This window comes from Oculina patagonica, chromosome 4, assembly GCF_052425735.1.
Source record: "Oculina patagonica isolate OP01 chromosome 4, crgOcupat, whole genome shotgun sequence".
Taxonomy (NCBI): Eukaryota; Metazoa; Cnidaria; class Anthozoa; order Scleractinia; family Oculinidae; genus Oculina; species Oculina patagonica.
In genome coordinates, this window is record NC_135761.1 from 64,277,820 (window position 1) to 64,289,863 (window position 12,044).

Below are 12,044 nucleotides of genomic sequence, written 5' to 3' on the forward strand. Positions count from 1 at the left end.
TTTACCATAGTTACCGCCCTATGGTTTTACCATAGTTCTCAAACTCATCAATAATTCATCAGGTTGACACAAAGAAAATCGTAACCGTGAAGGAGGTTTGGATACCAGGTTTTAATTAGCATGGATTTTTACGATTTTATTTCTCCGTTAACTCCGTAGTTTTGTTTTCGATTGGAAAGATATATCAAACACTCGAGGGAGTGTTTCATCGGCTATCCAAACACCTCGTATTTTGTCAAAAATACTCCTCTGCGCATCATATTTTCAACTCTGTTCTCGGTGTTTGGATATTCCGATAGAACACTGCCTCTCGTGTTTGATATATGACTTCAAATGCAGAGAATTAAGGGATTTTTCAATAAGCAAGGGTCCCGTACGACCTAAAACCCATCCCCTCCACCCCCCGCCCTTGGCTGGGTTGTTCAAAAGCCGATTACACTACCCAGGATTAAAAATTGACAGAGGGTTTAACTATCTGAATTATTCTTGAACAAAATTGTTTTATTACTTATGTTTTGTGGAGTTCTGGATTAGTCGACGTCAAAACTGGAGAACAGAAAATAAAAACTGAAAATCACAGCGAAAAGTTAAAAAAACTGAAATAAAAAAATTCATGCCTATCTTGGATTCGTGCAGTTGAAAAACCCGGCGTTCTATTTTTTGATTTTTGTTAGCTTTCTGTTTAGCATATTTCGTATAATGCAGTATTTATATGTAGGAAGTAATCTTTATTTCCACACGGTTAAAACCTATATTGTACGCCCAGGCTAGAATTTTTCAGATGCAAGCATATACAAGTTAAGGTTCGTGGATCAATAAATTGAGCAACCAATCAGAAAACATCCGTTTGCCAAACAGTGGAGTGTATTGTACCTACAGGCTGTTTAGTTTCTCGTCGCTCCACTGTCTACCCTGGGTGGCAGAGGTATTTCTTGCGTGGCTTCCGGTGTTGGTCATTTGTCTCACGGCTTCGCCGCTCGTGGCGACAGCCTTCGGCCGCCGAAGTGAGTAATCCGCCCCGCGCGAGAAAAGTCCTTTGGAACCACCAAAGGACGCGCTTCTAGCCTGCGTGCATCCATTTCTTATTTCCTTGGTGTGAAGGAAAAAGTAAGTTGAGAAATAAATTATGTTATGTAGATCATGAAGGAAAGACGAGGGATTTTTTCCTATGTCATGAAGGAAAGACAAGGTGGCTGCACGCAGGCTGTCGCGCGCCGCCGCTTTGCCCTCGTCCGCCCGCTCCCGCTCCCGCTGCCGTCCCGCTCTAAACCCTGCGCAAAACCGCGTGTCCGCCCCGCAAACCCCGACATGCTCAGCTCGCACCTGAACGCACCACGTGGTTTTCTGACAGTGGCATCATTTTTGCACGCCATTTTGTTTGGAGTTGCGTTCTATCGTTTCTCTTTTTACCTGACATTTTCAACAAATATTATGACAAGCCTCGACTCCCAAAGCCCAGAGGTAAGACTAGACAACCTTTGTTTTATTTTGCATTAGCTTAGGGCGTTGCCGGCACGAAAAGATTTCGTGCTCAGCGAGCGAACGAAACGAGGGATAATTTTGGCGATGCCTGCATGGACCTGCATGCATGTGCGTGCTAAGGTAAAAGATTTTAAAGCTGAAAAATGGTTTCCGAACCAATAAACTAATTACGGGAACGGGGAACATGTCATAGACAAGGACACTTGAATGATGGTTCTTGACTTGAACGTGTTCAAATGCTGAACTGTAGCGAACTGCCCGTTAGCGTAACGACTGACTCGTTGGCAAAATGACCGCAATCTGAAGAAGTAACGGCACAGTTTGAGGTGGTTTTGTGTTTTCCAGAGAAATGAAACGACGTAAAATTTAACAAATCGTTGAGTGTTATCAAAGAAGGCCGTACATTGTGTGTGAATTAATGCATCATGGAAGGTGTTTGAGACATTGTGAGTTGTGACCATTTAGGTTGCTATCAAACTTCCAACTAAAGTTCAGACTATCATCAGGTTTAAGCTTGAGTAGCTGCTCACAGTCCAAAAGTTGTCAACTTCATTATAAGCTGCTCCTGCAGCCCTGCACGTCGATCTGATTTACTTAAGGCTGGTTTTCATATGTCGGCAAAATCCCAGATGATCGGGGATTTCACCGTTTCCCGACCATCCCAGATTTTGGCGTATATCGGCAAAATCTGGGATCAGAGTCGCCTTGATCGGCAATAACAGACGCCATTTTTAGTTGTGAGGGGCGGTGAGAGACTGGAGCTTAGCAATTAAAAGATTGGTAACGAGCTAAAACTATTGCCGACGTCCTCGACACTAAGAATTGGAGTTTTCATATATCTTGAACGATCGCCGACCATCGCAGAAATCTGGGACCCGTCGGGAAAATAGAAACGCTCCCGATTCTCCAGATTTGTCCCCGACCATCCCAGACGATCGGGGATATTTACAATTTCGAGTTTTCATTAGTCGGCAAAGTCTGGGACGGTCGACATATGAAAACCAGGCTTAACAACAGGACGTAACAAGTCGATAATTACGATAGTCGATAAAATTCGATCATTGTCAATCGAATTCGATACTAATCAATCGACAAATTAAACTTGTCAATTGACAATTATCGACAAATATCAAGTACTTTCAACTTATCGTCTACGTTTTCGATGATCGACTTTGATCAACTTGTTACATCCTGATTACAAGGTCACTTCGTTTCGACTTACTGGATAAAAAGGGTAAACCAACAATAAAGTTATGGCATTTACTAATTTGTAAAGTTTACAACACAAGTTGTTCAAGAAATATTTATAAGATGATTGGAGCCAAATGACCAGCGGATACCTTGAGCTATTGTTACCATAAATCCATTCATTCACAACATGAGAAAGTTGAACTGGAGTTTCAAAGTCAAATTTCCTAGCAATGCAAGAACTTCTTATAAGTTCTCAAGAGAGGATTCCTTGTAATAGTAACTTGCTTGTATTAACAGGAAAACCCAGACAACATGAACCCAGACTCGAGGGAACAATACATTGTCCGTGCACGGGGATTGCCTTGGTCTGCAACTGCAGAAAATGTGGCAGAGTTCTTTTCAGGTAAGAATAAAACACGTTTCAGTTCTTTTTTTAGTTAAATGATTAAAGATGGCTTTATCCTTACAGTGGCCAAGTAAAATACATTATGTAATTTAAAATACAAAGATCTGGTACTTCAATTTGCAAAGAAAATAAAATTTGCCTTGTTCTTTGGGCATGCTGACACCAGGCCAGATGCTACAAGCTTGAAACTGGTGGTGGTGGACTAGGGAAGTTAAAATCTGTTGAGTGAAAGAACTGCAACCCTGGGCTATTACTTGTATCCAGTTTTACAAAGGGCAAACAATTTTTATACATGTGAATTAATGATAAATTCACTGAAATAATTGATTAGTGTACTGTACCAGGTAAGCTAATTAATAATACTGTTTTGTTAAGGGTGTAACATCATATTATGATAAGTGTACTGTACCAGGTAAGCTAATTAATAATACTGTTTTGTTAAGGGTGTAACATCATATTATGATAAGTGTACTGTACCAGGTAAGCTAATTAATAATACTGTTTTGTTAAGGGTGTAACATCAAAGGCGGTGCAAAGAATGGTATTCACTTCACCTACAGTTCTGATGGACGACCCAGTGGTGAATGCTTTGTTGAGCTTGTGTCCATGGAAGATATGAACAAGTATGTGGCAGATTTTTTATTATTATTATTTTGTTTAAGTTAGCTAAAAATGTAGTAGTGTACATTACTTCCATCAATTGCTGTTTCAAAATGTTTTCCTCTGACAAATGAAGCTTTTGATCTGTTGCAACTTTTTTTTATTCAAGTACATAGAGAAATAACGAATTAATATTATTTTTTTTGTCTTGTTGTGGAACTTAAGAATGTGTGGTAGAAATCCTGCTTTAATCACCTTCAATGTTACGTTATATATGCGACATGGTCGGCTGGATCTGATAAGTGCACTTGAATATTCTCCACAGAGCTCTTGCAAAGAGTAACAACTTCATTGGCAAAAGATATGTTGAGGTGTTTGAGTCCAAAAGTGGTGAGATGGAGTTTATCTGTAAGAGAATGGGACAACCTCCAGATCGAGGCAATGAGGCTGTTGTGCGACTGAGGGGACTGCCATTTGATTGTTCAAAAGAGGAGATTGCACAGTTCTTTACAGGTCAAAGCAATTTCTTTGTCTGCTTATGTTCAATGTAACAATGATCCTTGTATTCACATTGGAAGTAACTGTACAATAATCAACAATATGAAAATTAATATATGACTACCAAAGGAAATGCAAACTTATTAAAATATGTTGATTCTAAACACAGAGAAGTTTACTCCCAGTTTAAAATGCATTTGATGGTTGCTCATCTGATCTCTAAGAGGTAGTGAAAATCATGTACAACCCCCTATATAATTAAAAAATCACTATCCACTCAGGAAAGATTGTTTAGCTTGCATGTGTTGTTGCCATTCAATCCATTGTGTTGAATTTTGATGAGGTATGGTATGTTGTCAAGTCAGTGAACACAGTGCATGCCTTTATTTTGCATTCCTTGTGAGATGCATGTTGTGGTGGAATGCAACATTAAGCAGTTATACCTACATCTAGTCAGGCAATAATCAGAACACAAGTTCTCCCCAACATTACTCAAAGTCTACTGTAGAGGTCAAAACAACAGGAAATCTGTTATAATTGGTTTGAAAATGAAAGATATGGGAAATGATGGGCAAAATTTGCTTGATTATGCCCGGGTTAAGGAGTAATAATTATTTTAAGTGGAAAATCTTGTTAGCTCTTTCTAGCTTTCCTATAAAAAATATACAACAGCCATGGGCATGTTAACATTGTGGTGGTGGTTAGGGAGGGGAGACAGGGACCTTTTTTAATTTCAATGACTTTTTATCTGCATGATTTCTCTATCAACTTTCCCCATCCTAGACTACGAGCAGTCCCAATTTTACGCAGAGTCTGTTGAGCTGGAAGCGAAATTTTTTTCAAAGAGTTCGTCGAGCTTATAGCGAAAAAAATTACGCACGGGGGGAGGAGGCGGGGCGAGGCGAGAAGCGAAAAAAATAGGGACTACCCGCAAAGCCACAATGTTTGAATTATGCGTTGCTCTCACAATGCAAAAATATGATTGGCTAACGCTTGGAGCGTTGACAGCAAGATATCAATACGTTGTCAACACTTGCATGTCATATTGCGAAGCGATGGTAGCGGGAGCTTTTGAGCTCTCAAAATCACTTCTTGAGACTTACTTTGTCGCTCTCCGAAGAACATTTTTAATTCAGTGTATGTGTAGCAAGACTGCCAAAGTACGGAGCGAAAATAATAGAAGAGAATTCAACCAAAAGTAGCTTTATTCCACCGAAATTCAAGCCTCATATAAAACAAGACAACGGCTGTTTTGCGCGAGCTTCGTAAATTCCCGTGGCAAATTACAAGCCGGGAATAAACAAATTTAAACAAACAGAAGCGCTTTAAACACTTACATCAAGCTGCCTTTACATTAAGTAGCCCATAGAGGAAAATCATTGTTGAAAAAATAAACATTGCTGAAACTGTATAAAACGCCAGAGATAAAACTTTGCAGACGATTCATCAAAAAAGCTTTGAGTTTGATGTGTACGTGACAAACCCAACTAAGTGCAGCGGTGTCAATTGACAGTACGTCAAAATGGGGAAATATTATTGGACACGGCAAATTAGATTTGAAATTGAAGCCAAAAATCACTCGGCCGTGAAAGGTCAAACACTGTGGCTTTGCGGGTAGTCCCTATTTTTTTCGCTTCTCCCCCCGCCTCCTCCCACCGCACGTCATTTTTTTCGCTTCAAGCTTGACGGACTCTGCGAAAAAATAGGGACTGCTCGAAGTCCAGCCCCATCCTTACACTTCACTTTTTTTGTCAAAGCTTCAAATGGCTTGAATGACCGTATAGAAAGCCCTAGCCCTGTTAACTTGATTGACATTTAATTAACCTCTACCCCCAAGTAAGCTGCAGTAGAACCTCTATACTAGTGAGTGGGTGTTTAACAGTTGTTGGTTTACATGCTTTGCTCTCTACTGGAATTCAAAGGGCTGGAGATAGTTCCTAATGGGATAACAATCACTCTTGACGAGGACGGGAGGACCACGGGGGATGCTTTTGTGGAATTTGCTTCTCCTGATATAGCTCAGCAAGCTATGAAAAAAAACAAAGAGAAGATAGGGCACAGGTGGGGAAAGTAATGGTGCGGGTCTGAACGGGACCATGGGCACAATTCTGTAATAACTGTATTGCACTGGTTTGGTTGGTTATGTACATTGTGTGTTTCACAGTGCAAGATTACTCTGCAACTGACTGAAATAGCTAAGCTTATTGCCCAAAAAAACCCTGTACTGGATCTTCCAGTTGAGATCATGAGACTAACTCACAGTTTTGGTTAATCCTTCTCGTGTTGCACTATATCGCTTTGTTTAGAAGGTGTAGTCTAAACTTACACTGTGAAATGTTAGGTGGGTATTTCTCTTGCATGTTTGTTTTGTGTTTAATGTAATAAATTGTAAAAGAAAACTTAATTATGTTAAGTTTGTTTTAAATGTCTTTTTTACCTTTGGTTATCTTTATACCTTTAAAAGAAACTTGCATGGCAAACTTAGTGGAAATTGATGGGGATTTCTATTTACGAAATTTGGAAAAACTAATAATTGGAAAATCAGATCCACAACAAGGAGAACTAAACCGGGTTCTGCCCTTGTTTATGTACACAGTTGTTTGACTTGCGTTTGTAATGATAACAAATTACAAATAAATTTGATTTTGGGAGGAAACATGAAACAAACCCCATCAATATTTAAATGTTGTTGCTAACTATATTGTAGCAGTTATATTGTATTACTTATGTTGTGGCATGTTTGCTGTCTTAAAATAATGCTGTGTGTGTATCGATTGATTTGTTTGGCATTCAAATGTGGCGCTAGCTTGATTGCAGGAAGATAACTGTGGAGTGATTGTTTCTGTATTTTTTACTGTTATGCTATAAGTGGAACCTTGTGCATGTATTTGTTCTTTAGAAAACAAATAATGACAGTAAATAGCAGTAACAGATTAAAATATCTAATCTTGCATTCCAATCAGACAAAAACTTAATGCATTCCCTTGGTTACACATTGTATGCATAAACATTGTAACAATGTTAATTATTTTGGTTCTTACAGCTGTATACTTCTTTGGCCAATCTTGACAATCTATAGCATAAAAGTTAAAAGATTTCAAACATTGAAATAACTGATTTCAAGTGATAAGTGGATTGCTTTTTCACTGAAAGTAAAATTTGTTGCCATACCTTTATCTAGTTTTGCTTTGCTGCACACTTTAGTTTGGTTCATTAAAAAATAAAATTATTAAATGTTTTAAACGGAGCAATAATGTCTTGTGAGATAGTTAGGTCCAAAGCCAAATTTTACCAACATGGATTTACCAGCACTAGATTAGTTGGTTAAGTAGTTATGTATGTGTGTATGTATTGTTTGATAGTACCCAGTAATGTACATTGAGCCATCTTATGGATGGAATCCTAACTTGGATTTACTTTCTTCTTGTTAGGTACATTGAAATATTCAAGAGCGCTAAAGGAGAGATCAAATATGTGTCTACTCCAAAACTAAAGCCTCTGATGTCGACAAGACCTGGGCCTTATGACAGATCTGGTGGAGGCTTTGGTGGAGGAAGAGGTCGCTTTGGTGGTGGAGGAAATGAGAGACGGTAAGAACAGAATTAAATAATTATTTTTCTTGTTATATTAACTTCTTAAAGGAGGATGGATAGTGTATTGGGTCAAATCAAACTTTCTAAAGAAAATCTTTGGTCCCTTCAAGTTGGGAGTGATTTACAGAGCAGAAATCTTTGATACAATGCACTTGCAGCTTCTTGCAAGTACCATATTTATTCAGTTATAAGGCGCCGGTTTTTTCGAGGAAAATCAGTTTTTCTGTGGGAAGTTTATGCCAAAATCGGGGTGCGTCTTATTGCCAAGTATTTTCGCCCAACAAAATCTTATGACTGCCATTTTACCGGAACTTACAAATAAAAGAAGAAGAATGAAAACAAATGTTGGTCATTGACTTTTAGAACAAGAAAACAGATATAAGAAACAGCAAGTTTCAATGTAAAGTTTATTGTCACGTATAAACAAGATTTAGCAACGCGTGCCTATGTCAGCATTTTGTTGAAACAGAAAAGGAAAATCAAGCATACTCATTTGAAACAAACCTTTCTAAGCGTGGAATGTTGGAAATGACTTTAGAAGACAGGGGAAACGCCAAAAAAGCTTGAGAATCTTTCAAAACCACTTGATAAACAAAGTACGAAGCAAACAAACTCAGTGGTCACTGGTAACTACACATCTGCCAGGCTACTAAGCAGCTAAAGTCGAAGCATGAAGGATGGAAAGATGTTTTGCTCAAGTGGGTTTACGTCTTTTTTAGCAAGAAATGTTACCTTTTCACTCGAAGATTGTGCCAAAGAGTATGAACAACATTCAATCATTCAAATTCTGTAAGAAGAACTGCCCTTAAATTGATCACAGCATCTTTTCAACTCTCCAACTCATGGTGCGTCGTATAACCAATTGTTTTTGGATAATTTTCAGTTTGGAAACTTTGCATGACAAAGTTGCCAAGTTTGGGGTGCGTCTTATAACCGAATAAATACGATAATATATTCCATACTAATTTTGTATAATGCCAAACCTCTACTTGTCCTAGGTGCTTTTTAAGTTAAAATTCTTAAATATCGAAAAGAATATGAATTAGTCTGATTTATTAGCTTATACTTTTTTTAAATACATTTTTATTGTCAACCATGAGACAACCTCTTGAAGTATTACATGTGTAATAAATTGTTTGGTTAACTCGACAGATTTAGAGGTAGAGGCAATCTTGGAGGCCCTGTCTTTGGAGGTGGCTTTGGAGGAGACTTCAATGGATTTGGTGGTGGACGTGGTGGATCAGGTCGCGGCGGCCGTAGTGGCAGAGGAATGGGTGGCAGAGGTGGATTCCGTAACCAAGGAAGGGGTGGAGGAGGAGGTGGCAATTTTGGAATGATGTCTACCACTGGTCACACAGTGCACATGCGAGGCTTGCCGTATGCTGCAAAGGAAAGTGATGTCAAGCAGTTCTTTATGCCTCTTAACCCTGTCAATATCTGGATGGAGTATTCAAATGGCTCTTTTAGTGGACAAGTTGATGTGGACTTCGCAACCCATGATGATGCACAAGCAGCCATGTTAAAGAACAAATCATCCATGGGTAGGATTTTGCGTTTGTTATGTGTCTTTATTAAATCTCTAATATTGTCTTTTATGATGATAAAAATTAACCAATAAGTGTGCAAAAAATTACAATAATCTTGAAGAGGTGTATTTTGTGTTGTGTAACTGAATGTAACTACTGCTCCTGCCTTACAGGTCATCGTTACATTGAACTGTTTTTGCGATCACACCCTGACAGTGGAAACAGCCAAGGGTGGGGTGGATCAGGGGGAGGATCTAACTTTAGTGGTGGAAACAATGGTGGTAAGTACAGCGTCTTTTCATTCAGTAGTAATAGCTGTAAATAAGCAGCATCACAACTGTAATTAGACAGTAGAAACCCTATTAAGGTGGGGGGTTAAAAATTTTTTGGGTTTTTTTTTTTTTTTTTTTTGTTTTGGGGGGTGTTTTTTTTTTTTTTTTGTTTTAAATTTGTAAATTTTTTTTTTTTTTTTTTTTTAAGCAGCCACTCTTAGGGAAACAGCAAGTGACTGCTAAAGGGTTTATCAGAAATAAGTATAAGGCCTTTTAGAAATGCCACATTATATCACTGCTTCTGAATGGTCTAATACAGTCACATGAAAATATCCTCTGACCCTCGTATTTGTCACCGTGTACTTTTCTGTTTGTTTGTTTTATGTCAGTGTGTTGTTGTGTGAAACCAATACTTGGAACTAACATTGAAAGAAATGAACTATTGCACAGTCAGTGAAGAGAATACGCCTTATTTGTGATATCCACCGTGTTTGTTTTCACTTCATAACGCAAACTAGCGTGTGATTTCTGAGGGGCCAAACAAGCTTAAATTGACAAGTTTCAGCTACCTTATTTCTGATTTTTTTCGTTCATGCTTTGGTTTCAGTGTTGTAAAAATATTCTAAGTTTTAGGCAATTTCGGCTCTTTCATAAAAAGAAAATGGCTTGCGTAGCTAAAAAGTCATAAATCAAGCAAATTATTTCAATCTAACCTTAATAATAAATTCATTATTCCACAACAAATATGATTTGTGCATAAATAGTTCACTTTTTCAACGAGCTGTTTTTCAGAGAAGCAGCATCATTTCAGTGTTTAACCCTCTGGCTAATTTGCATTACCATATGAAAACCATCATGTCAACGGCCGTGAATAATATAGGGCGCGATCCATTGGACCAAAATTTTCGGTTTGAATTTTCGAAATTTTCTTCTTCAAATGGAACGGTATTTTCCTTTATCGGCCAGGCTAGTTCCTTCCCCAAACATTAAAAAAAATATTTCTTTTTTTTTTATTCCTTTTTTTTCAATAGTCTGTGGACTGAAAAGGACCATTCTAAGTTTGTTTCTTTTTTTTCAATTGGTGACCACCTCTTTGTGTGAATTAGTTAATGAAGCAGCTTATTGTCCTTCTTAAGGAGGCAACTTTGGTGGCAACAACTTTGGAGGAGGGAACTTTGGTGGTGGAAACATGAATGATGGTGGCAACTTTAACAATTTTGGTGGCGGAGGAAACAATTTTAGCAACCAAAACAGTATGGGAGGATTTGGAGGCCAAGGCAACCAGAACACTGGCTTCAATAACCAAGCACAGCAGCAGCAGCAAGGCAGCTTTGGCAATCAGATGGGAGGGGGTGGTGGTGGAAACTTTGGTAACCAAGGCAATGCTTTTGGGAATGCTGGTTCAGGATTCAACTCTGGCGCTAGCAGTGGAAACTTCAGTTCACAGTCTAACTATGGGCAAGGATCTACCTTTGGTGGATCAGGATATGGAGGACAGATGTCATCAGGAATGAACACAGGGATGAGCACAGGAATGAACACGGGGATGAGCACAGGGATGAGCACTGGAATGAACACTGGGATGAACACAGGCATGAACACAGGGAGCTACGGAGCACAGGGGGGAGCATACAGCAATCCCTCAGCACAGCAACAGAGCACTCCCTTCAATCAACAGCAGCAACAACAGCAGCAGCAGCAACAACAGACGGGATACGCTGATACCTCAGCATACGGAGCAACTGGCAGCGGCTCATTCTTTGGTGGAATGCAAACACAGATTAAGCAGGATCCACAGGCTTCAGCCACACCTGGCATGGTTTCTTACCCTGGATATCAGTGACAGACTGCTGTTATTTGACAGTTTACAAGTAGCACTTTTCTTCATAGACACAGTTGTGAAAGCTAAGGTTATGGCTTACTAAACCTGCTTTTTATAGGTAAACAGTAATCTTCAAATCTGTGCATTGTACCCTTCTAGCCGAGAGAACTGTTTCTTTTCTCTATGTACATATTGTAGCACCATACCTTGCTGATTATTTCAGTTGCATTTTCATCACCAAAGATTTTTTTGTAAAAAGTATGCAAGAAAAGTTTTAGATGTGAGAGTGACTTTTAAACTGCAACTTTATTTTGTAATTGGAGTTATGTAGTTGCTAAAAATATTGTCTTCATTTTTTTATTTGTAAGTGTAACATGAACCAAGTAGTAGTCTCTTGTAATAGAAAAGGATGATGCAAATGTATTTATCAAGTTAAATTAATGTTGATAGATAAAGTAAATGTAATGCTTTTTACTTCCAAGAAACCCCTTTGGGTTTCATAATAAATCGTTTTACTGACCATATCTGTTTTCACTGTTGGTCTTTTGCACCTGTTGTGGCTTGCACGTTTTCAACATGCTGGGTATCAGTTCATGTGGTCCAATTAGGCCCGGTTCAGACGCCGTACTTTTCATGAGCCGAACTCAATTCGAA

The 12,044-nt window shown here is 38.7% G+C and overlaps 1 protein-coding gene across 3 annotated transcripts; it reads left to right on the plus strand.

Annotated features, from left to right (window-relative positions):
• The first annotated feature begins 1,342 nt into the window (after positions 1-1,342).
• LOC144651120 (heterogeneous nuclear ribonucleoprotein H2-like) lies at positions 1,343-11,912 on the plus strand. 3 transcript variants are annotated; one of them, XM_078511013.1, is made up of 11 exons: positions 1,506-1,602; positions 2,971-3,076; positions 3,591-3,702; positions 4,005-4,192; positions 6,100-6,238; positions 7,609-7,767; positions 8,923-9,311; positions 9,470-9,577; positions 10,705-10,874; positions 11,247-11,478; positions 11,509-11,912. In XM_078511013.1, exons 1-10 carry the CDS (start codon positions 1,567-1,569, stop codon positions 11,409-11,411), a joined length of 1,572 nt encoding a protein of 523 aa, XP_078367139.1. In that variant the 5' UTR covers positions 1,506-1,566; the 3' UTR covers positions 11,412-11,478; positions 11,509-11,912. The 3 variants fall into 3 exon arrangements, with proteins under 3 accessions (XP_078367138.1, XP_078367139.1, XP_078367137.1); XM_078511012.1 differs by lacking the exon at positions 1,506-1,602 and adding an exon at positions 1,343-1,461 and having other exon boundaries at positions 10,705-11,478; XM_078511011.1 differs by having other exon boundaries at positions 1,552-1,602; positions 10,705-11,478.
• The last annotated feature ends 132 nt before the right edge of the window (positions 11,913-12,044 follow it).

Excerpts from the sequence above, each read along its gene's own strand:
- LOC144651120 (XM_078511011.1), top strand. The coding sequence starts at position 1,567 with ATGCCTGCATGGACCTGCATGCATGTGCGTGCTAAG. Across the intron at positions 1,603-2,970 it reads GCATGCATGTGCGTGCTAAG|GAAAACCCAGACAACATGAA; the intron begins GTAAAAGATTTT and ends TTGTATTAACAG. Across the intron at positions 9,578-10,704 it reads TAGTGGTGGAAACAATGGTG|GAGGCAACTTTGGTGGCAAC; the intron begins GTAAGTACAGCG and ends GTCCTTCTTAAG.